Genomic DNA, 22,529 nt, shown 5'->3' on the forward strand with positions numbered 1-22,529 from the left:
ACGTAATCCATCATGAAAGAAGCCCGACACGATATGGCGCTCATTGCAGTGTCCACTGGGGGGAGCTCTGAAATAAGCATACTACTAATGAAGCGAGGTCGATCTTTTTGGTGAATTCAGCCATAAACAAAGGGATGCTGAACAGTTATCACAGATACTGTCAATATTTCTGCTGTTAAGACCATTCATATTTGTAACATTTTGGCAATACTATCAGGGAGACAGTATCCCATTAAATCAACCTTTCACTGACAGAAAGGAAGCTAGGTTACACCAACTGTGCTGGTGTAATGTAGCTAGCCTAGTCTTCATTCTTACTTTTATATTTGAAAAATAATTTATATAAAGAGACAAAAAGAGACAAGCATTGTATTTTCAATTATTTACACATACTTTATTCTTCCAGCTGTAAAAAATATTTTTTCACAAAGGCCAAAACTTGTAAAACACCCTCTATCACTATTCTGTAAAACATTTTTACTCTCTTAATGCAGCATACATTATAAATAATTAAGCATGCATATTGTCATTCTTTTTTTCTTTTTTGTACTTTTTACTCTCTGCATTTATTTTAAAACGGTCTTTAAGATTTCTCTTAAAGTATTGTGCATAAAAATAATAATAAAAAAATAATAATACCACATTGATGATACTGTTTGGGGGAGAAAAAAAAACGTGTATATATTGGCATAATATGTCACGCATACTGTGGTGCAACATTTATGTAGGTATGCTTTAAAAAATATTTACATAAACAAAATGGCTTAAAAAAAAATCTTATACTGTTTTTTAAACAAGCTAAGTCAGACAAATCAAGTTAAAGAAAGCGAAGACACTTGAAAATATTAAAAATCCATGGCATCTTTGACAGTAAGTAGTAGAAACTGGGAACTGCTGAGATAAAGATGGAGTAAAATCTTAGGCAAATATAACATTTGATTGCATCTCTGGATTGTCAGATTTCCAATAATTAACAAGTAACTTAAAGAAACAAAAAAACAAACTCACTAAGGGTCGACGCAATAGCAAAGCTTTCTTCAGAGTACAAATACAGCACGCAGCCATTTGATGAACAGAATGCATGCTTAACGGAGTGTCATTTGCAGAAATATCCAGTCAAGAATAAAGGATAACCAGAGTAGAATATTATAGTAGCACTAACTAAGGGTGGAGTTTTGTTCTGTGCAAACCCGTTTAAGTGGTGGAGCTCCCGCAACTACATCCTCCTCCTAGAGAAAAACCAATGACATTCTTTGTGTTCCAGAGAAAAATACAACTGACTGTGTCCATTTATGTAGTGCAAACATGTCTAAACATATTTACAGTGATATCAGTGGCCTCAAAATATACATTCTATTGCTTCATTGTTGTGTTAAGAAGTAACACACACACACATTCACATAAATACAACATGTTCAGTGCAGCTGTGCGATCAGAGGGATTTCTGACATCTCTTGCAGAAATGCAAAATCAGTCTTGCATTTTGTATACATCCTTTGATCATATAATCACATGGCCTGTAAATATGAGTCTGTAAAATGTCAGAGAGTGTGGGAGTGGACTGGAAATACCTGAGCAGACAGCAAGTCTTCCTTTATCAGAGTGGGGGGCTCGTCAGTGCCTTCACAGCTGGTCAGTGACGGCTCTGTGCATGCAGATTCAAACAAAAAACAATAAACCCACCCTCAGAGGAATAAACAAACTAAAACAATACATTTAAACAGAGGGGTGTTTCACAATGTTACTAAGATGTAACAATGCTTACAATGACACAAAGGCCAAATTTGGCACACACAATTAATATTATGCCTTGGTGAGCATATACACCTACAGTACATGTGGTTTGTAAGCATGGGGAAAACACTGATTTACTGCAGTGAAAATGACATCTGACCTCTCTTACCCTCCATGGCTTCCTGTCCTAGTGTGGGAGGCTGTGAGTCTTCTGTACGGAAGAAGGAATTGTGGGAAGGACTGACAGCTCCACTGGCATGCTGTGGGCTGGAGTTACTGCTACTGTCCACTTTAGCACTAGTCTGGTATGCATCAGACAGGAAACTCTGGTTACTGTTGTCATCTGAGAGAAATGTTAAACGGTGAATGAGACTGGGGATACATTAGTGACTGAAGTGAGACATTAAATGGGCATTTTTGCAAACTGTTTCTAAAACTTTTAATCACCCTGAAAATCCAGTAGGACTGAGCGTGCATTTTCCAGAACCACATCAGTAGGGAGGCCTTTAAGGTCTCTTCCAACACTTGTACCTTTTGTCTTGTATATCTGCAAGAGACAGGGGTTAGAGGGGCAAAAAAAAGAGCAATGACCAGCTAAAATACCACAAAACATGGGTATACAATGGTATATCACAGTGTTGTCATTTTATTTGCCCTGGTCCTACCTGTTTTGTATCTGTTACAGGCACCCATTTGAATATCCGTAGTGAGGTGTCACCTACAGTTACCCATTTTTTCTCCCTAAAGAAAATAAATCACAATCTTAAAGAGCTCGGTCGTGTTCAAGTGAATTCACGTACAATGTACAGGCATCAGCAATTGTCTAAGAATGAAATTAAGGTTATGGTAAAACTTCATTAATTGACCGTAAAAATATAAATAAATAACCGCGCAGTCGTGTGTTTGATCATACTGGCTCTCGTATGTTAACTTCGCATCAGATCAATGAGTACTACGTGTATTTTGGATTGTGTTCATCTGACACACTTGTGGAAGTGAATAGTATGTCTTTGTATAAAGATTCACATCAGATACTTAAGAAATGGAACGGATGGAACATCCATCTGGATTCTCTGTTTCAAAATTCGAGTGACTCGAAATTTTTTAGTGTAGCTGGTTTACGGAAACCACTATGCACAAACCATCTTCACTATGCACACTCATAAGCCCTTGGGCAAGCTCTTGAAATGAAGCCCCACCCACCCCTCACTGACAAGACGTTTGAACGTCCGATTATTGGTCCACTTAAATGTCATTCTTCTGTCATTCAAATCCTTTCTCTCGATGGACTCTGAAGTTTGTTGTTGTAACGCTGAAGGTTACATTTTTTTGTGAAAAGACAAACTTACCCCCTCATCAGTTTTCGACTTACCATCTACGGACCCTTTCGATCGCTGCCATCACTTTCTTGATATCGTCTTTAGCACGACTACGTGTCTCAGCACGAACTGATCGCCCCGACATTTTGAGGATATTTATTAAATAGTTTTTCAGGATCCCCTTCTCTGCTTTGCTTCTTCGTCTGCGATTTGATCTGTCTGTATATCTTAATCTCGCGAGGCTTCACTACCCGCTATCTTTCACTAGGTTATTTTACATTCCGTTAGTTAATCACAGAATATAGCTTCTCTGCGTCATTAGATGGTCATGTGAAATATACAACACAGACGTCAAATCACTCTTGTTGAAATAATGTCAGAACTAAATCATACTTAAGATATCACCATCATAACCGAAAAGAAAATAGGTACCACACGTATACATTAATTCTTTTGCAACTGAATATTTCAGAATTTTCTGCGAACGTTCACAAATTTCAGATTGAGTTCTTGAACTGACAGGAGGGAAGATGATCTTGACAGACCGAAAGTGGGGCATTTACAGTAAATCACATCGATATCTTTGTTTACAGCACAGAGACAGAACCTCAGAAGCCTCTGCTTAACGGTAGTTTCCCACATGGAAAGCGTATCGCCCGTTAATAGTCCGGCTGTGCTGCATGGTACAGAGAAGTACTCTTCTGTAAGTGACGCCCAAGGTTTTTATCTTGGGACACCACTTTCACGAACAGAGATTTTTCAATAATAGTTCCACATAGATATCTAAATATCTGAATGCAGAACGCATTGCTGAATACTGGATTCATGTTCCACTATGATGTATAATTTAACTAAACATATAAGGTTGTACTGTGTGTCTAGAGAAAAGCATTTTATATGCAACTATCTAGTCAAATAACAGATTTCAGGTCTGGTATTCTGGAAGACTGCATTATGACAGTGCCTGTTGTGAAAGACACTACAAAAATGGAATTGTGAGATGGATCTCCATGACTGTCCACAAATGAAAGTTCAGCAATGCTCATTACATATTAAAAAATCATAAACAAGCAAGGATGAAAATGTGGTGTGTTATCAGTATTTGAAGATGCATTGTGTCAACTGTAGATGCGAGAGTTCTTAAAACACTAAACAGTTTTAAGACCTGTTTGAATCTAGAATAGATGGACTAGTTAAAAAGTTTGCAGATGTGTTTCTATTCATGTATCTACACCAATGCGCCAAAACTTGTGACCACCTGCCTAATATGCCGTTGGTCCTCCATGTACCACCAAAACATCACCGACCTGCCGAGGCATGGACTCTGCAAGACCCCTGAAGGTGTCCTCTGGTATCTGGCACCAAAACATTAGCAGCAGATCCTTCAAGTCCCTTAAGTTGTGAGGTGAAGCCACCGTGGATCGGACTTGTTGGTCCAGCACATCCCACAGATGTTCAATCAGATTGAGATTTGGAGAATTTGGAGGCCAGCGCAACATCTTGAACACTTCATCAGGTTCCTCAAACCATTCCCGAACAACGTGTGCACTGTGGCAGGACGCATTATCCTGCTGAAAGAAGCCACTACCATCAGGGAATACCACTGCCATGAAGGGGTGTACCTGGTCTGCAACGATGTTTATGAAGTTGGTACGTGTCAAACTGACATCCACGTGAATGGCTAGACCCAGGGTTTCCCAGCAGAACATTGCCCAGAGCATCACACTCCCTCCACTGGCTTGTTGTGTTCCTACAGTGCATCCTGGTGCCATCACTTCCCCAGGCACACAGCACACATGTACATGGCCATCCACGTGATCTAAAAGAAAACAGGTCTCATTGGACCAGACGACCTTCCGCTGCTCCAAGGTCACGTTCCAACGCTTGCGTGCCCATTATAGGAGCTTTCAACATTGGACAGGGGTCATCATGTGCAGCCTGACCAGTCTGCGGCTACGCAGCCCCATACGCAGCAGGGTGTGATGCACTGTGTGTTGTGACACATTCCTCCCCTCCCATAACCATCATAAAAATTTTCTGTGACTTCAGAACTGATTGTTCACTTACCATCTAATCTTCCCAGACCTTGACATGTGCCCTTGTTTGGAGATGATCAATGTTATTTGGTTCTCCTGTGTGTAGTCATAATATTTTGGCTCATCGGTGTATGTACTGCTGTATCACAATGCCCACTAGTATCTCAACCCCTTTGCACTGAACATAATCACTTTTTCTATCTTGTCATCCACTGACAAGTTTAGCACACACTTTACTTTTGTCAAAGCTGTTTGTGTTTATGTCCAGGTTTTCTCTTAGTCAAAATGACGGCTCCTATAACAGTCCAAAACAGTATTCACAGGAAAATATATCAATTCCACATAAGAACATTATAGACTTACACAGGCACAGAAATATAATGAATTTAGACAATGTTTTATTCATTTATTCATTTTATTATCACTTAAACTACAGGTGGTAAGACCAGTGTTCATACTCCTAGCCTGTACTAGCCTGTTCAAAAGCACACACTAACTCCATACAAATACACACACACACTTTTCTCATGGCACAGATGAAGAGTGTCCTTGTTTTGAGTGCTACTACTGTCATTGCTGTAACCATCGCAGCTCTGAGACAGCTTGCATTTCTAAGCCATACCACTCCACTGCAGCGATGTGTACACCACCTCCTCCTCTTCCTCACTGTTACCAGGTGAGCACAGCAGAACTGTTTTCTTCACGTTAGACCCCAGCCGTGCTATAGACAGAATATCGTATAGCTGCATTTGCGCATCCATGGAAACACACACTGCAATGAAGTGTGCGTGGAAACGAAGAGGATCGCCTGTGGAAACATTGAAGGAGCTGGATGACATGTAGATCAGACACATGCACACAGTCAAAACACTCTCACTGGGAAACAAGGAACATGTTCCATGTCAACAAAACTGTATACGGCCTCTTCCTCTACAAAGGTCTTCAGTACTTGTCAACAACACTTCAACTTTGATATGATGTCTGCTATTGATTGGTAACAGCAAGAACATGTGTAATGTTTTCACAGGGCAAACTTACCTGGATACACAAGGTAATCACCCCCAAACTTCCCAGCAGAGCTAAGATAGAAGCCCCGTCTCCGTAGATCCCTGAACACACCGAACCTCATTTGAGACCTGGCATCCTGAGGCATTGGCCAATCAGCAGCCAAAAAGCTACGTTCTTCAGGGCAGTGACTTAGGCCTGCCCTAGCTGTGCACAGCTGGATAGCCATGGCAGAACGTGGGAAAGAGAAGCTTTTGTCCAGAGAGTCCAAACGTTTCTGTACTGCTTTTTCTACATCTTCACCACCAGTGTTACCTAAGAGAGGAAACAAAGTCAGTAGTAGTTCTTCTGGAAACTTGGCCAAACACTGCCTAAATGGTACAGTATGCCTGTACAAATTTCTGGACATCTGTGAAATCACACATTAACACACTGATATCTCTGTTTGTAAAGTGCATTATCAAAGACTGCATGGAATAACAGGCTTCAGGATTCGCTCACAGTTGTGTCTCTCAGTTTTGACTCTCTGCAGGACTGCTTTCTTGTCCTCCAGTGCTAAGGCCTTTTGCTCTTCATAATTACGATCCAGATAAGCCTGGTAACGCTGCACAGCTTCCGAGTTGCCCTCCTCTTCCTCAGACTGCAAATAAAGATACCGAGTAAGAATTAAGATAATATATATTGTCATACGGCCACATGACTACAGAGCAGAAAGCTAGCTGTCTAGAGTAGCACAAACAACACAGAGTATGTTAACCCTGTATCACCACTTAAATTTAATCTGTAAATAGCGTAATGCCACACGGGTAAGCAGTTACCTCCACATTGCGTAAGGCCACGGCTTTCCCTGTCTGTGAGAGCAACTGTGCTTCTTCGTTCAGTAGCTCTAACGGTCTTCCCAAACGTACATTCTGCCGTGGCTGTCTGGCCAATGACCCAACCAGGGACCCTATTACCCCGAATTCCTCACGGGCTGTTTTCAACTCAGCTACCCGCCACAGCAGTGGTGTGTCTCTACAAAAGCTGATGCCAATCACCTGGCCACTCGGACGGGTTTTATCATAAATATCGGTTCCCGTTGCTTCATCTCCGCGCAAACCGTTTCTTTGTTGTGGCAACTGTTCATCTGAGAGAGAGGTGTCCGCAGCATGTGCTGGCGATAACGAATCCATTTCATTGTCGTGAAGAGCTGAATCGCCTACTTACAGCGAGATGCTCTGCTTTTCTCTTTTAGTTCCAAGACGGTTTCCCATATTAGGCAAAAACATATGGACTATATTTACAGTTACTTTTAACTTTTAAATAAAATTTACACCGCAGCCTCAAATTTGCTGTTTGCTGCTCTGGTAAGCCGTACTTCGGTATCTAGCACTGTTCATAATTGCACATGGAGTCCATGTGGAAGTTATTTTTGACTGAGATACGATATTCTGACGGACATTGTGCCTTTTCAGTCATACTGAAAAAGCACAATGCAGTGGAGCCACGGCACAACTTGAAAATGTGATTACAGACCAAGTTAGAAGTCGCTTTAGTTACTTTGTCGTATCGTTCACATTAATTTCAATAGTGAGACGTCCTAACGTAGCTTTGGAGAGTAGTAACATTTCCGCATACATGTGAGAAAGATGACGTCACACGCACCTCTCCTTTTGACCAATGAGCTGCCACATCCTGCTCTCGCGTACTTCATCACGATACGTCCTAAATGGAAGCAAGTATTGGTGCGAATGTACATAAAACCCATAGCATTATTGAATAAGGGCCCATCAGTCGATCATTCATGAACCAGATTACAGAAAATTCAGTACCCACACAAACATGTTATCATTCTTTAATGTTCTTTTTTTATTGAGCTGACATAAAAACATCACACCTAATGTTTTATTTGGGATCCAAGATGGAAAAGGTGCTGGTGATTCTACTATTTTTAACCTCACGATTTTAGTTGATAGCTTTCAAACTTGAATGGAAATATGAAAATGTCATTCCTTGGACACCAGCTTTATTAGTTATACCTCACCTCAAGCTATAAAAAAGAAATATACAAAATTACAACAAATCAAAATATATTAATTAAAACAAACATGTTTCTCAATGTACAGTGTTAGAATTTGGATGAATATACTGCATGTCAGTGTATTTTCTTCTCATAATTTATTAAGTACAAAATGAATGACAGGTTAAACAGGATTAGAATTACTAGTGAACAATTATGCATGATTCTTTTCTCAAACAGACATAAAGACAACTGGAACCACCATAACGCACAGACAACTTGGGTCCATTGATTTCATATTACTTTAACTCATGAGACTCACAGACAGCTGGATCTCTTCAGCTATTCAAAACCATACAACTGAGTAAAAAAAACACCCAGTTCATAATCCTCCTCTGACCAAAAGCTCTTTGGCTGGGATTCCTCAGCCCCCTACAGGTGGGCGGGTCCCTCCAGGAACAGTGAAGATGCCTTGGGCTTCCAGTCTGCACCAGCAGCAAGACTGCTTTCAGTACAGACCTTCATTGGTGATATCTCACTGACCGAGGACACTAACCACAAACCTGCAGGAAGAGAAAGATGGAGGGGGGCAGAGCGAGACAGAGAGACAGAGAGAGAAAAAGAGAGAGAGCAGGAAAAAGAATGAGAGAGAGACAGAGAGAGAAAACAAGAGAGAGCAGGAAAAAGAATGAGAGAAAGTGTTAGAATAAACATCATTTCAACGTTAACCCCATTCAAGGTCATGTGACATAACTACATGCAAAAGATGTGATAAGATAACAGCATGCATTACAAGTCATATTCTTGAAGGGTAACATTCCAGTGGCTCTTTATATCTTTACATTTCAACACACTGGCACTCAGAATATTTGTTCGGTCATCGAACCTTTTGCGAGAAAGAATATTATTACAGGGTATAATTTTTAAAAGCAACATGATTCACCGAAAACTGGGGGCTGAACAGATGCTTAAACAGTTCATCTACAGTCAACATGCCCGGTGACACTATTAAAATAACCCCCAGCAAAGTGCAGGAGAGACTTCATTTTCAGAGTAACAGGTTGGAATAGCTGTGTCTGTTACCTACAGAGGGGTACTGAGAATCCCTGTCTCCTGTGACAGATGTTAGGAGCGTTGGTGAGGGAGACCATCCATATGCGCAGTGAGCTTCATCTCATTCTCTAGAATCTGAACCAGCTGCTGCATGGAGGGCAGGTGGCCGGACTCCAGCTTAGACCACACAGGCACATCTGTTCACACACGCACACACATTACAAAGCAGAATGTAAACACAGTCATTGACAGCTCTCAGATAGTAACTGAGCAGTGGTCTGCATGCATCTCATTTGATCCTGTACTCTGTCAGAGTTTCTAAATGGCTTTTCATACTCTAATTCATAAATAATTCTGGAAAGTTTGTAAGACACTGTATATAAAGCAATCAGTTTTCCAATGCAGTCCATAGTTTGCGTTTGACACTACAGACATGCATGACCTACAGAAGAGTCTCTGATCTACCCTGTCCTTCTAGCCAACTCTGTTTAATCACGCAGAAACACACAATTTTAATACAGTATCAAACTCTCACCATTAAGTGAGATTTCGAAGGCTCCCGTGGACATGCACTGATTCTCAATCATATTGCTGAGGAAGAAGATCATCATACATGCATATATCTGTCAGGAGAGAAAGCTGAATTAAATATTTATCACCAACTTTTCATACATTTATCTACATTACAGTGTCAAACCATTATCAGGTGTTTTGGTGGACAATGGAAAAAATAACCATGACTGTAAAAATTCAAATGCAGTGTATGCAGTGCCTGGTGTAGTAATGCAGCATGAGTACAAGGAAAAGCTCATACCCCTGCTGACCAAAACCACAGAAACCTGAGGGTGGAATAAACAACTCAGCGCTACACTAAAGCAGTCAGCTGCTGTAACAGTTAAAATGTATGTGGTTCCATGAGCACTGCCCTGTGTTCATTTGTTTATATAATCAATCGATCTCCTTTAGCAGGTAACTTTACTGAGGTCATAAAAACTTAAGGGCAGTGAGAGTAGTGTCAAAAGGCCAGGAGCCCCAAAAACCAGAGAAACAGAGATCCAGATAAGTATGGTAAGTCTGATTTATTCCATTCAGTCCATGTTAATAAAGATAGACAAGACACAGGCTTCGATGTTTATTAAAAACCATTAGCTGCCAATGCGCCCCTAGTCTGCAGAGAGTCAGTCGTGCATGCAGTAGGAAACACTGCTGTGAATAGTCTCTCCTGTGTGTTCTTTGGCAGATATAAACCAGGCAGGTGCTGATATAACCACAGCCATTTTAAACAAGACAACAGAACCTGTATTCCACTTCTGTCAGTCGATCTCACCTTATTCTCTTGTCCCCAAAGCCAGAGCCCTGGAGTCTCTACTCCGAAGAATGCAAATGGGTCCTTACCAACAATAATGAGCCCAATTACAACAAGCTTAAAAATGGAGAGGAAGGAAGCAATGTGTCTGAAAAAAAGAATAAATCAAAAACAGCTTAGGGGTCAAGATAAGGACTGAGCCAACTCCAACCATGCCTCAAGACATTCTTAAAATGGATTTTTAACTGCAAAGTTAGGTAAGGGACCTCACAACTAACCGATATATAGGTTGGGGCAGGTAGTTCTCCCCCTCAATGCGGATGTCTGGGTACCTCTGGGTTAAAACCCGTGTGTACTCCTCAAACACCCGCCTGTATCCTCAGGAAACACTGTAGAGTAAACGGCAAAAGTGAGAGCGTAAAACTAAATGGTTAGATATCAGCGCAACATCACACCAACACAGCAATCAACATTAACGTTCAAAGGATTGACAAGAATCGGCCCGAGAGGTAACTCTTACAGGTCCAAAAAAAAAACCCACTACATCAGTGTAAATATACAGACTTGAACCGCGTTATTCTGGCTGTGGTGTGACAGGCGAGAGCGTCAATTTGAAATGTAATGAATACGCATAACTTTGTTCTAACTTGTGATGCCCGATGACGGGAGTAGAATTACACAACAGCAGAGAAAACGATCAAAACAAAATTAACAATAAAGCACGTTTCGGACGAAAGGGATTAATTCTGTTGATTTATTTGTGAATCACCTGTCGTAGAATTATCACCAAAAAATCACGTATCCATTTTAGGTCAAAGTGACTATTTTTAGGCAGTCGAGTTACAGAGGACTAACCGAAGCTTTTAAATTTTTCACCAAACAGATTACGTGTTTGCACTTGTCAAAGTGTCAAACCAGTCCAAACAGCCTGCGACTTAATGTGACATAACATGGAACCAAAACACGTAATAATTTACTAGTTTTCCGAAGCAAATTGTCTTGAGTAAGCGTTAGCTTGCTCACACTTCGCATGTTGCTAGATAGCACATGAGGCTACTACAGAGGAGCCTTCAGTAATAATATATAATTTGAAAACGCTGTGATTTCAGGCATTTGGCATGGCTGGACATTATCCTTAAGTGAAATGACCAACCTGCTGTGACTAATTCAATTATCCATGCCACCAGAACCTAATTTTTCTAACCCTCGCTAACGTTAGCCAACAAGCACAGAGGGAAGCTAGCCAGTTTGCCTAATCTAGCTAACATTTCCGATTTCTTTTTGATTGCTTACCAGATCTGAAATTTAAGCAGTGGTCCCGCTGCAAACTGCATCTTTAATTTCTTCACTCCACCGTTTTCGGCCGAGGCGTGATACATCGAGAGCACGCAGAGGAATAAGACCGACAACCACAGTTTCTCCATTCTCTGTAGCATGTCGACAGCCCAGATGTTCACTTGTTTGCCGAACTGCTCTTCCGGTGTAAAGAACTCATGGAATGGTTGATCATCAAATCAACAGCTGCCACCAGAGGGAGGGATTCAACAAACTACAATGTGTTGTCGAATCAGGTGACAGGAGTGTAACTTATATGGGAAAGGGTTAGAAAATAGTTCGGTAAACTTCTTACCAGACTCCACACCGTCCAGAAAATAAAAACAGCACACCAGCGTCTCAGATGGAATAAGATGTTTATTCGATTGGATGTTTTCATGGAAAATGACATTTTAAATACTTAATTGTAATTCATGAGCTATGATCATATTAAACAGGGAGATAAAATAAGGTAAAAATGTTCCAGATTAATAACGGAACACCTGTCAGAGGAGAACCTAATTAACTTGTTACTAGCGCTACATTACTGAGAGTTCTAATAAACTAGGTTAAAAGCGTGATGTCAGTATCGAAGGGAACAAAAACACTGAGGTACTCAAATATATTAAAAGCCTTAACTTACATGTACATAAACATCACACATAACGCAATATAAGGGCTATGTAATTATTAGAAACCCAAAAGCTGTACCCTAAAAGAGAACTGAGTATATTGTTAAGGCATACCTGATATAATGCTTTTTTATTTTACTAGTTCCATCTGTCTGAATAGCACCATCAGGTGTTCCCAGCTAGCTCTGGAACAAAAGGCTGCTGACCTCTGATTATAGGGTCTCAGACAAATGATCTACAACTGTGGTTCTCAGCTCCAGTCTTGAGGACCCTCTGTCCTGCATGTCTTTGTTTTAACTCTTCATTGTCACAGGAGTGACACACCTGATTCCACTGATCAATTAATCATCAAGCCCTTGATGAGCTCAATTAACTGTGATAATGGAGAGCTAAAACAAAGATGTGCAGGACAAGGGGCCCTCAGGACTGGAGTTGAGAACTACTGATCTACAAGAAGGTGTTTGCAATTATCATAACCTGGGACTTGTCCTCTATATGTGCACTAGAGGGCGCCAGAGGGCATTCCTCTCTGGGAGAGCAGCACATCCTATCAGCACAATCCTTTCCACAGGACAGACTGCAGGGAGGGCATATTGGCAGTGCTGAAGTTCTCTGCGGCCCAGTGGCCGCAGTGTCCTCCAAAGTGCAATCTGTTTCCATGGCGAGGAACTCCGGCTGCACAGTGCAGTGACTGATACCAGCACTGTGCAGCACCTTTGTGACACCAGTCATAAGGTCACTGCATTCTTTCTCCTCGAACTCTGGCTTGCAGTGAATGTGAACCGATGCTATCACACAGGCCTCCGTCAACTGCCACACGTGCAGTTCGTGAACTGCAAACACTCCTGGCACGTGAGCAATGGAGGTGGCCAACTTCTCTGTGCAGATACATGCCGGCGTGGCTTGCAGTAGCAGTAGTCCGTAACGATACACATCAGGCAACGCTATGGCAAGCAGCATAAACACAGTCAGGATGGAGAAGCCTGGGTCCAGGTAGACAAGGAGATGGCAGACCCCCTGTGAGTGTAGGCAGTCATGCCCACTGAGGAGTTGAGCCAGGCCGTTAGTCAGCACCAGGACTGAACTCAGCAGGCCCTGAATCACAGCAGCCACAACCCTGACAGCACCGCTCCACTGTCGACTCACCCCTGAACTATGGGAAACTGAGTTCTCTTGATGGTTGGGCTCAGTCAGAGTGAGGCTACAACCTGCAGGACGATCAGGGCATGCGATGGATGAGGAGAGGTCAACGTTAGGATCCAACACGGCAGGAGCTGCTGGGTTACAGAACATCAGTGGTCCATCCTGAAGTGTACTCTCCAAAACAGGACAAATGTTACTATTGCCCTCAGCATCTGCTGCCGCTGCGGACTGGACTTCACCGCCAGCTAATGCTAAGTGGCAGAAGGGAAGTGAAACTGAGTAAACACGTGAGGGACATGCTAGAATATTTCCATGTCATTTTTAGTTCATTAATATCAAGAATCAAAGAATATCACACACAGTACCTTTATCATCTAACGTGGAGAGTGTGCCGTCTTTCTTCCACAGCCTCCAAGAAAAACCTACATCCAGATGTCTGTTCCAGCTAATGGCCAGCACCAAAATGTTGAACAGGAGACTGACTGCACCTACCACAGCAGCCAGCAGGGGGCGCTGAATGGGGTGGGGTTGCAGCGTTTGGCTGATGATTTCTAATGTAATGGAGGCACAGAGGGAGGCCAGCAACAGAGCAGAGATCAGAGATCCAAAGGGCTGTATTCGTCTGCTATTGTAGGCTCCATTTTCTGGACAAAAACCAGCACAGGAGAGAACAGGTGCAGCATGGGCTTCAGGACTTGAAGAGCAGGAGTTGAAATTGGGAAGGGCTGTGGAGTTCCTGTTGGTGTGTGAGGTAGTCTGGACTGTAGGCTGGGGAGTGCACTGAACAGGAGCACTGAGGTTATATGGGTTGGTGAGTGGGGATACAGGGACTCTTCTGGAAGTGTCCATATAGAGCAGGGTCATATGGAGCAGTATGAATAGAGTATGAAAACAGTCCACCATATTGATGAGGGAGCTGCATAGACGGCTAACCACCAACTCACATATCACCAGGGTCAAAGTAAGAACCAGCATGAATCTGTGCATGCAGCCAGCCAGGAGCCCAAGCGTGCTTGACATCTCACCTGTGCAGTACACACACACACACACACACACACACACACAAACTGAACCTTAACTTATTCTTAACCATATAAAAATATGTTTGTACATGAACGTCATTCATAACTCATATGCAAAGGGGAAAGGTGCCAGTGACCCTTTAAGAAATATTTATAAACATATTAAATTTATCATCATCATCATCATTATTAATAGTAGTAGTAGTAGTAGTAGTAGTTCATTCATATTTAAGACATTAAATATTAATAAACCCTTAATAAAGGGTTTAATAATTATTTTAAAAACTATATGTAACTAGAGGGACAAACTAAGGGAGAAAAAGCTGAACTGGGTCACATTCACTGCCAGCTGACTCTGACAGTTCACTCAGTACAAATGGACTCCTAGGTAGCTAGGTACCACTGATAGTTTTTCACAGTGATGTACTCTGCATCTGCACTGATTGTTCATTTGTATTGTTCGTATGGCAGTAATCTACTCTTATTCGACCATATATGATCAGCTGATTTACCTCTATAACTGAAAGTTATGCAAGATTCAAATCAGGGATATTTCACAGCTAGTTAGTATCTATCTAGTCATAATCTACATATTTCTTTTACAAATGCTCCTAGTAGAATGGAACACCATCTGCATTCATGCTTAGTGAAAACCATACGAAGGTCAGCTATACCAGAATAGACTGTGTGCATAGAGAAGCTAGTGCACAGACTGACAGTGTCGGGGGTATATTCTTGAACATGAGACAGATGTTACGGGACACTTTCTCTGAGTAGTATGTAGCTACTGTACAGGTTATCCATACCTAGGATACAAACTACATTGTGTGATTGCTGTACTTTCATTGCCTAGTCTAAAGGCAATTCAAAATTTGAAATTAGCCTTCAGTCAGAACTGGCAATGAAGATGAATCTAAAGCTCTCAATTTATGAAAAATATTGCACACAGCTTTACATTTAATTGCTAAAATAACATTTGGAGAAACTACTTTCTGCACAAATTTCATATTATGTTATTTTCAGAAACATCTTCCTCGTCCTTTAAAATAAAATGAAAATCTTTCTTTACAAACATTGTGTTGTTGACACTCCTGCTTATGTCATTTATAAGTGTCCATAATCAATACAATGACAGACACTAACGTATCTAATTTATAGATAAATACATCCTGTACTCTAAGACAGCTGATAACCTTATTACTTTGTGAAAATCACGGGCAGTAAAGTAAAGATCACTTTCATTTCCAGTCTTTGTTTAGCACTTGCTTGACTGTTCCGAAAGAATTAACCAAGGCCCCTAATAAGGACCACATTACAAAGTAACAAAGATGCTGCCCGACTACAGTTATCTCTGTCCCGGACTTCATGTCCAGTGGAATGCATCTCATTCAGATCGCCTCAAGGTTTCCCCTCACACATTGGAATGTTCTTTTTGGAAATGTTCCCGCTAAGCTTGATGAACTGTGGCTTACTCGGAAAAGGCTGAAAGACCATGTGTGGATAATGCACTCCTAAGGATCAACCAGCGGCAAAGAACATATTACACATCGTAACACAGCAGGAATTAGGACTGTTATTTTACACTAACTCATATGACAACTACTTCTACCTGTCTCGCGCACACACGCAGAAGAGGAAAGAAGCTAAGCAGGCATTTGAACAATCGCTGAACCAGCTTTTTACCTTTCACAAGTTATTTGCGCTTTTTGCAAAAACAACACTGGTGTCATCCATTTATCCGTATATCAATAACAAATTAACCTTTGAAATTATCCTAAATATCGAAAAGTAACAACAGACATAATAGTCACCTGTTTTGAGAGGGGTTGTCCCAAATGCCATATGGTACCGTAAAACGCTGGGGGTGCTAACCCGACTAAACCAGCACAGGCACTAGAAAACTAGTGTCGTTCGCCAGTCATGTTCGGAGCCGGTGGGTTGCCTGTTCCCTCACGCCCACCTAACGAAACACTAATCGCAGTCATGTGAGAGAAGACATCCTCCCGGTCTTTTTCATCCTCAAAACTGCCTCAGAGAAAGCGCTCATTGCAGGAATTTATTTCTGAAGTAGACCGCTAGCTCTGTTATACGACCCGAAAAGTTGAAACCAGAAAGGGGGAGGGAGAAAATAAAGAAAAAGTAGGAAATATGCAACATCCATAGTAGTTGATCCAACAACTCTGTACGCAATCCTCAATTTAGTACTATGATGTTTTGAAAAGTCGAGTAGCAACGGAAATATTGTCAAGTTTTTCGGCATTCGTGCGTTATCTTCTAAGAGAAATGGCGTTACCGTAAACCCAAATAACACCCGCACACGTGCGCTGATTTTACTCGCAAAACTGAGCCTGAGCGGTAAGTATCTGAAGAGGCACTCAAGAAACTTGGGCCCCTTGATTCACTGCATTCCTTTATTATTTGATTTTAGTGTTTAAGCCTACGTGAATCTTCTCAGGGATTAAGCGCAGTCCAGTGGACAATAAACCAACAGGCTAGATTTGGCTTGACACGAGGGGAAAGGCCTATTCAACGCTAAACTAAACAAGGCTCCACATTCCACAGGTCCTGTTAAGCAGTGGCGACACAATAACGAGGATGAGTTTGATAATTCGGCACTGCCACAGACAATGAATTTCCAAAGAAAATACACCCAAAATGTGAAATGTTCATTTTCAACATCAACGTCAGTCAAAGCTTGACAGTTACTGTAATGTGATGCAAAGTGCTATGTGAGGACTGTTATCAAGGGAACAGCGCTCATGGTTTGATTCTTAAATGTAATGATAAACTAGGCTTGCATCCTTTCCTGTGTCTGTGACAGAAAAAGACTGAGCTAAAGTAAAGCACTGGAGAAAAAATGTCTCTCACCTGAGGAGTTGTATTCTCTTTGTGGTTCACACATAAATCCACTTTTATAGACTAGAGGAAACAACAGCAGACTATCCACACCTCAGCTTCCAGTACAGTTGCACTAGTACCAAACAAGCTCTTACACCATGACCCTAATGATCAGTTATTCATTTACAGCAGAACATCTTGCTCATGAGGTCCAAATTTATAGGTGAATAAGTAATGACGGAAGCAGACTTTAATGGTCCACCTCAACACAATACTGACTGAGAAGACCATCTTCACTCTCTATTGGGTCTGTCTGGGATGATTAGTGACGTGTTTCTAACTCACTGATCTCTTGTTAATGGTTAGAGCATCCAGGCAGTGTGTTATTTCTATGTACTTTTTTTTTTTTTTACTAATTTTTTTGCTGAGTAATTAGTATCACCAACAGACTGACATCACAGAATCAGTGTGGTCAACTTTAAAATAAAACTTGAAGACTTTGTTGAAGTAGCTGAAGAGAGAAAAAGACAAAAGTACAAATCATTATTGGATGTAAAATGACCCTTTGGTCTCATTCAAAGCGACAGTCAATCAACTTGAATTTCTTTGTTGAGTGGATTAGTTTTACCAGTGACAGGTAGGTCAGCTCGCTCTGTCAAGTCGGATGAAGAAATCCTTTTGAGGTGATAATTGGACTTTGTTTGACAACATGGAATGCAGAATCCAAACGAAACATTTACTAGCATAAATTAATTTATTTACCTGAGCCATGATTTTAAGAGAACTTGTGAATGTGATACATTTGTGTGTGTGTGTGCTTCTTTCTGAATTTTAGAGCAAAACTGAAGATCTGATTCCAGTAGACCTAGTGTAAACATTGGCAAAGATAAAAGGCATGTCAGCTGATTACTGTTTTGTCCCATCATCATTATCAGATACACTTCTCATCCAAAATAAATCACCACAATCAGAAAACTGAGAAGGTTACTTACCAAGAATTAGATAGACACCAATTATTTCATGTAAACAGTACATTAACTCACTGAGAATCACAGAGATCTGAAAAGTTCCATAGGGGTTGAATGCTGACTGGATGTCCAGTCAGTCCCCAGTGACCGACTGTGTGAGTCCTCTGTGAGCGTAATTAATATATCATGGAAAATGAGCATGCGGACTGGCTTACAGAAGTCAAAGGACATATACGGAAAAACACCTAAAATTAACCTAACGTATTTAAAAATACAGTAAGAATTAAACTGATTTCACAGACATAGTAGTTACATATGCCATACATCTGGTCGAGTTCTGTTAAATGTCATGGTGGATGTTTAATAGTGGACCACCCAGTCTAATCTCCTTCCATACAGACATGAGCTTAGTTAATGAGGACGACTAGTAGGGAGAAACATTAAAGATGAGGAGGTCAAAAAAAATTCTCTCCCATCGTCTCTCATTTTATTACATAACCTGGGGATTGACTAAGGGATTATGGTGTGAAAGACCTTCAGAAGAAAGTTGGAGTAATAAGAACAGAGTCAAATACCCCGCCAGGCTCAGGCTTGGCATGTAAGAGACCCCTTCATTGCTCCAGTGGACCTGGCGACTTTAGAACTAGACCACCGAGATCAGTTCAAACTGTTAGCCAACAGTACATAAACTCAGTGAGGAACCGAAAATAACTAGGTAAATAAATAAATAAAAAAATCCAAAATTATTTAACACTTATTCTTTAATACAGTTAGATGCATTGGTCCTGTTAAAAAAAAAAAAAAACCTCTACCTGCTAGCTCCTAATCTGAAACATATTGAACTCCTGGGGAAAGGGTGGGGGTCTTTTTTTCATGTGTCAGCATACTACACCCTCTCAGAGGAGGTCAGTGAGGTCATTAATTCCTAAAACCACCAAACCACCTGGGGTTTAGCATGCTTTCATCTGAACCCAAATACAACATTCAAAGCTCCTTTTCACTCTGGGGTTAGTCTCTGTGGCTCTCTCCACTGTAGCACCCCTACGTAGTGTCATAAAGACACACAGCTGTGCATCTACAACATAGCTCTGACATTTGAGAATATGACTTGCTTTCGACATTTAAACCCACGGTTTCTTTTAGTTTGATCTCTGCGTTCCGTTTTATTTTTGTTATATGACAAGATGACGTAACTACAATCTGTTACTCTATTTCGCTTGAGTGTGCATGGCCTTTGGGAGCTCATAAAGCCATACACCTGTGATAGAGATCCTCTGTACCATTAAATGATCTGGAACAACACGTTTGACCAGTGTGCTATTGGGAGATAAGTGACATAGAAACATATGCAGAAAAACAACACTGAATGGTGAAATGCAGAGTAAAAAAAAAAAATGACATGTAACTGCTACCTGCGCACTCTCATCTAAACTGTAGTGCTCAGGGATGTTTTTGTGTGTTGTATTGTGTTTGCTTTTTCAAATACTTGTGCAGTACATTCCTGACATAGACTATGGGAAGCTGCTCATTTCCCACTGGGTTTGACATGTCCAGAAACAACAAATACGGTTAGTACGAGACAGTTCCTTCTGCAACATCAAACCCCCCCCCCCCCCCCCCCCCCCCCCAAAAAAAAACCCACCTTCGACCAATTCAGGAAAATACTCGCATCTCACTTTATCATCACATGCATTTATTTGAGAGAGAAACAAAAAAATATCTGCCATACACATCTTTGTATTTACCAGCACATTTTTTGATTAATTTAACAAGGAATTTAAAAGTGACTAAAAATTAAAGCATTACAAACATTGGGTTGGGGGGCAGCACAGCAATGTTGATTTGTTTATATGCCAGAGACATCTGGGTGCTGAGGAAAACCATTTTGGGGGCTTTGTGGAACTTGCTAACCCACCTCTCAGTTCACAGTGATAGTCCTGATGGGCTACACAGACATCATTGGTGAAGGGGAGACAAGCCAGAGTAAGGACCAGACAGACAGGAGTACAGAGAGAGGACCTGACAACAGATCATTAGAGTATTGGGTCTGGCAATCTGTTCTCCCACTACTTGTTCCTGATCCTCTTGGCTCACTACAATCTTGATTTTTTTCTTCTTCTTTCCCAAACTGTTCATTCCCCCAAAGGTGGTCTTGCAGTTCTCTAGCACCCCAAGTGGCAGTAGCTTCACTTGACAAAGTAGTGTTTTTCTACGGAAAGTCAGCAGATCCCCCAGTCCTTCAGGCTGTCCTCTTATTATTACAGTAGCTTTTCTTCCTCTCTTTCTATTTTGTTCTTTAGTTCAACAACTGCACTTTTTTTTTTCTTTTTTACCCTTCCCCAATACCCAAGCCCGAGGGATAGCTCAACCTCACCCCAACTACCATTCCCCTCTTCCAAAGAAAAAAAAAACCCTTAAACTTTATAATTGCTCTGTATACAATCTGAAAATATACACCAGAGGGGAAATTTTTAAAAGCAAAACCCCACAATTATAACTAATAAAAAGAAAGGCAAGAGGATAAGGGGGGGGGATCACACAAAAGGCTCATTTAGCCATAAAATAAATAGAAACAACCAATTCAGCAAAGCAGCAAAACTGGCAAAAAGGAGAAAAATTATTAAAGGCAATGTATAGTTTTCTGTCTCTAGCTGTCAAAGTGTGGTTACACACAGTGTATAACCAGTACAAGATAGACTGTGTGTGTGAAAGTGTGTATGTGAGTGTGCATGTGAGCCTGTGAATGTGTTGGCAGGGGGGTTCCTTTTGACTTTCATTTCTTTTTCTATAAAGCAGGGGAAAGACAAAAACAATAACCAGCTGAAGGAAATGTAGCAATGGTCAAAGTGTCCGGAGAAGATTTCCAGCTGGAGAATGTCATCATTCAGCCCAGACAGAGTGAGGTTGTTGTTACAAACATTCATACAGGTTTCCTAAAGGCTTTAGAGGCTGTGTTTTTGCTCTTCTCACTGCAGAAACCCACAGACAGCTCTAACAGAGTGTGTGTGTGTGTGTGTGTGTATGTGTGGGGGGGTTTGGCAGAGATGGCTCTGAGGGGGTTCATGAACATCGCTAGTCAGACACGAGACGATTCCTGAGCAGGCCAAAGCTGCAGGTAACGCATGAAGAGTGAACGTGTCACTTTGGCAGAACTTTTTTGTTTTCTCTTAAAGGAGACAGAACAACACGTGACACACACACACACAAAAGTGCACACACATCCACAAAGCACATCAAGCCACCCCAACCCCCCTCCCACCCGTCCCACCGCTCCTCCATTCAGTCAAAAGCTGAAGAAGTGTCCTGCACATTCAGGTCTTGTCAGTTGAAAACAAACAATTCGGGTAAACTTGATGATCCAATCTTCCTGCTGCAGTAAACTCCTCTGTCCACAGGGGAGCAGTCATGAGCAGTGTGCAACAGACAAAGTATGTCACGCTGGAACCACAGAGACAAGACTGTTGTGTGTGTGTGTTTCTGTGTGTGTGTCTTTGGTATGCCTGACTTTATTGGATTCCTTTGCAGTGGGAATGTAGTGACAGAATAGTGTAATTTTTTTTTTCCCCAGAAGAAAAAAAAAATCTTATATATTTAAGTGCGTGTGTCCTCTGGTTAGCTTAGTGAATGAATGAGATTTCTGTGATGATGTTTCATGAAGATGATCATTTTTCTTTCTTTTTTTTTTGTCTTTTCTCTTTATTGATTCATTACTATAATTTGTCAATAGGTCAGGTGCAGGGGGTACAGTTCCCCATGTGGTGTGGAGGCGGTATGGGCTCTGTAGAAAGTTTGTGGTAATGGCATGGGGCAAGGGTTAAAGACTGGGAGCTCCAAGTCCAAAGGCTCAGCTGAATGGACAATCAGCCCACGTGTCTCTCTGAACTAACAAGACCTGTAGAGGAGAGAGAGATGCGTGTGTATTTAATGAGCCATATATACTCACTTTATCCGCCCTTTAGAAACCAGTGCTTGAGTAAACCAATCTAAGAGTCAACTAGCCAAAATCATGAGGACAAAAATCTTTGAGATTGAAAATACACTATTGTATGGATTTTATTGTATAGATAAATTAATTGAATTAAATAAATTAACTGAATTAAATAAATGATGTTTTCTAAGATGACGTTAGAATCGTGCGAGAAAGATTAGTCCCTCAGAAT

General features: G+C 41.2%; 4 protein-coding genes across 5 annotated transcripts in view; all 4 read right to left on the bottom strand.

The window, feature by feature from the left end:
- Window positions 1-1,108: 1,108 nt before the first annotated feature.
- Window positions 1,109-3,235, bottom strand: bcl7bb (BAF chromatin remodeling complex subunit BCL7B b). The gene is made up of 6 exons (XM_030766966.1): window positions 3,107-3,235; window positions 2,400-2,475; window positions 2,182-2,281; window positions 1,904-2,077; window positions 1,572-1,645; window positions 1,109-1,229 (listed from the first exon to the last, which is right to left on the bottom strand). The coding sequence occupies exons 1-6, from the start codon at window positions 3,196-3,198 to the stop codon at window positions 1,158-1,160; spliced, it is 588 nt and encodes a 195-aa protein (XP_030622826.1). The 5' UTR covers window positions 3,199-3,235; the 3' UTR covers window positions 1,109-1,157.
- A 2,342-nt stretch (window positions 3,236-5,577) lies between these two features.
- tsen34 (TSEN34 tRNA splicing endonuclease subunit) lies at window positions 5,578-7,336 on the bottom strand. Its single transcript, XM_030766962.1, has 4 exons — window positions 6,913-7,336; window positions 6,596-6,734; window positions 6,128-6,409; window positions 5,578-5,897 (listed from the first exon to the last, which is right to left on the bottom strand). The coding sequence occupies exons 1-4, from the start codon at window positions 7,264-7,266 to the stop codon at window positions 5,701-5,703; spliced, it is 972 nt and encodes a 323-aa protein (XP_030622822.1). The 5' UTR covers window positions 7,267-7,336; the 3' UTR covers window positions 5,578-5,700.
- Window positions 7,337-8,063: 727 nt separating this feature from the next.
- selenot1b (selenoprotein T, 1b) lies at window positions 8,064-11,925 on the bottom strand. Of its 2 annotated transcripts, none has more exons than XM_030766963.1 (6): window positions 11,746-11,925; window positions 10,731-10,841; window positions 10,474-10,600; window positions 9,682-9,769; window positions 9,181-9,343; window positions 8,064-8,656 (listed from the first exon to the last, which is right to left on the bottom strand). In XM_030766963.1, the coding sequence occupies exons 1-5, from the start codon at window positions 11,886-11,888 to the stop codon at window positions 9,219-9,221; spliced, it is 594 nt and encodes a 197-aa protein (XP_030622823.1). In that variant the 5' UTR covers window positions 11,889-11,925; the 3' UTR covers window positions 8,064-8,656; window positions 9,181-9,218. The 2 variants fall into 2 exon arrangements, with proteins under 2 accessions (XP_030622823.1, XP_030622824.1); XM_030766964.1 differs by having other exon boundaries at window positions 9,177-9,343.
- Window positions 11,926-20,043: 8,118 nt separating this feature from the next.
- ppp1r37 (protein phosphatase 1, regulatory subunit 37) overlaps window positions 20,044-22,529 on the bottom strand; it is a 34,595-nt gene continuing 32,109 nt past the window's right edge. The window contains 1 exon segment of the mRNA XM_030766954.1: window positions 20,044-22,261. The gene's annotated coding sequence lies outside the window, so the exon portion shown is untranslated.

The sequence above is a fragment of the Chanos chanos genome, chromosome 2, assembly GCF_902362185.1.
Source record: "Chanos chanos chromosome 2, fChaCha1.1, whole genome shotgun sequence".
Taxonomy (NCBI): domain Eukaryota; kingdom Metazoa; phylum Chordata; class Actinopteri; order Gonorynchiformes; family Chanidae; genus Chanos; species Chanos chanos.

Coding starts and splice junctions, on each gene's coding strand:
- bcl7bb (XM_030766966.1), bottom strand. CDS start 3,198: ATGTCGGGGCGATCAGTTCGTGCTGAGACACGTAGTCGTGCTAAAGAC. Junction 2,282..2,399: donor CTGTAACAGATACAAAACAG/GTAGGACCAGGG, acceptor TGTCTCTTGCAG/ATATACAAGACAAAAGGTAC. Junction 1,230..1,571: donor AAGACTTGCTGTCTGCTCAG/GTATTTCCAGTC, acceptor GTTTTTCTCTAG/GAGGAGGATGTAGTTGCGGG.
- tsen34 (XM_030766962.1), bottom strand. CDS start 7,266: ATGGATTCGTTATCGCCAGCACATGCTGCGGACACCTCTCTCTCAGAT. Junction 6,735..6,912: donor TGGCCTTACGCAATGTGGAG/GTAACTGCTTAC, acceptor CTTTATTTGCAG/TCTGAGGAAGAGGAGGGCAA. Junction 6,410..6,595: donor CAAAACTGAGAGACACAACT/GTGAGCGAATCC, acceptor TTCCTCTCTTAG/GTAACACTGGTGGTGAAGAT.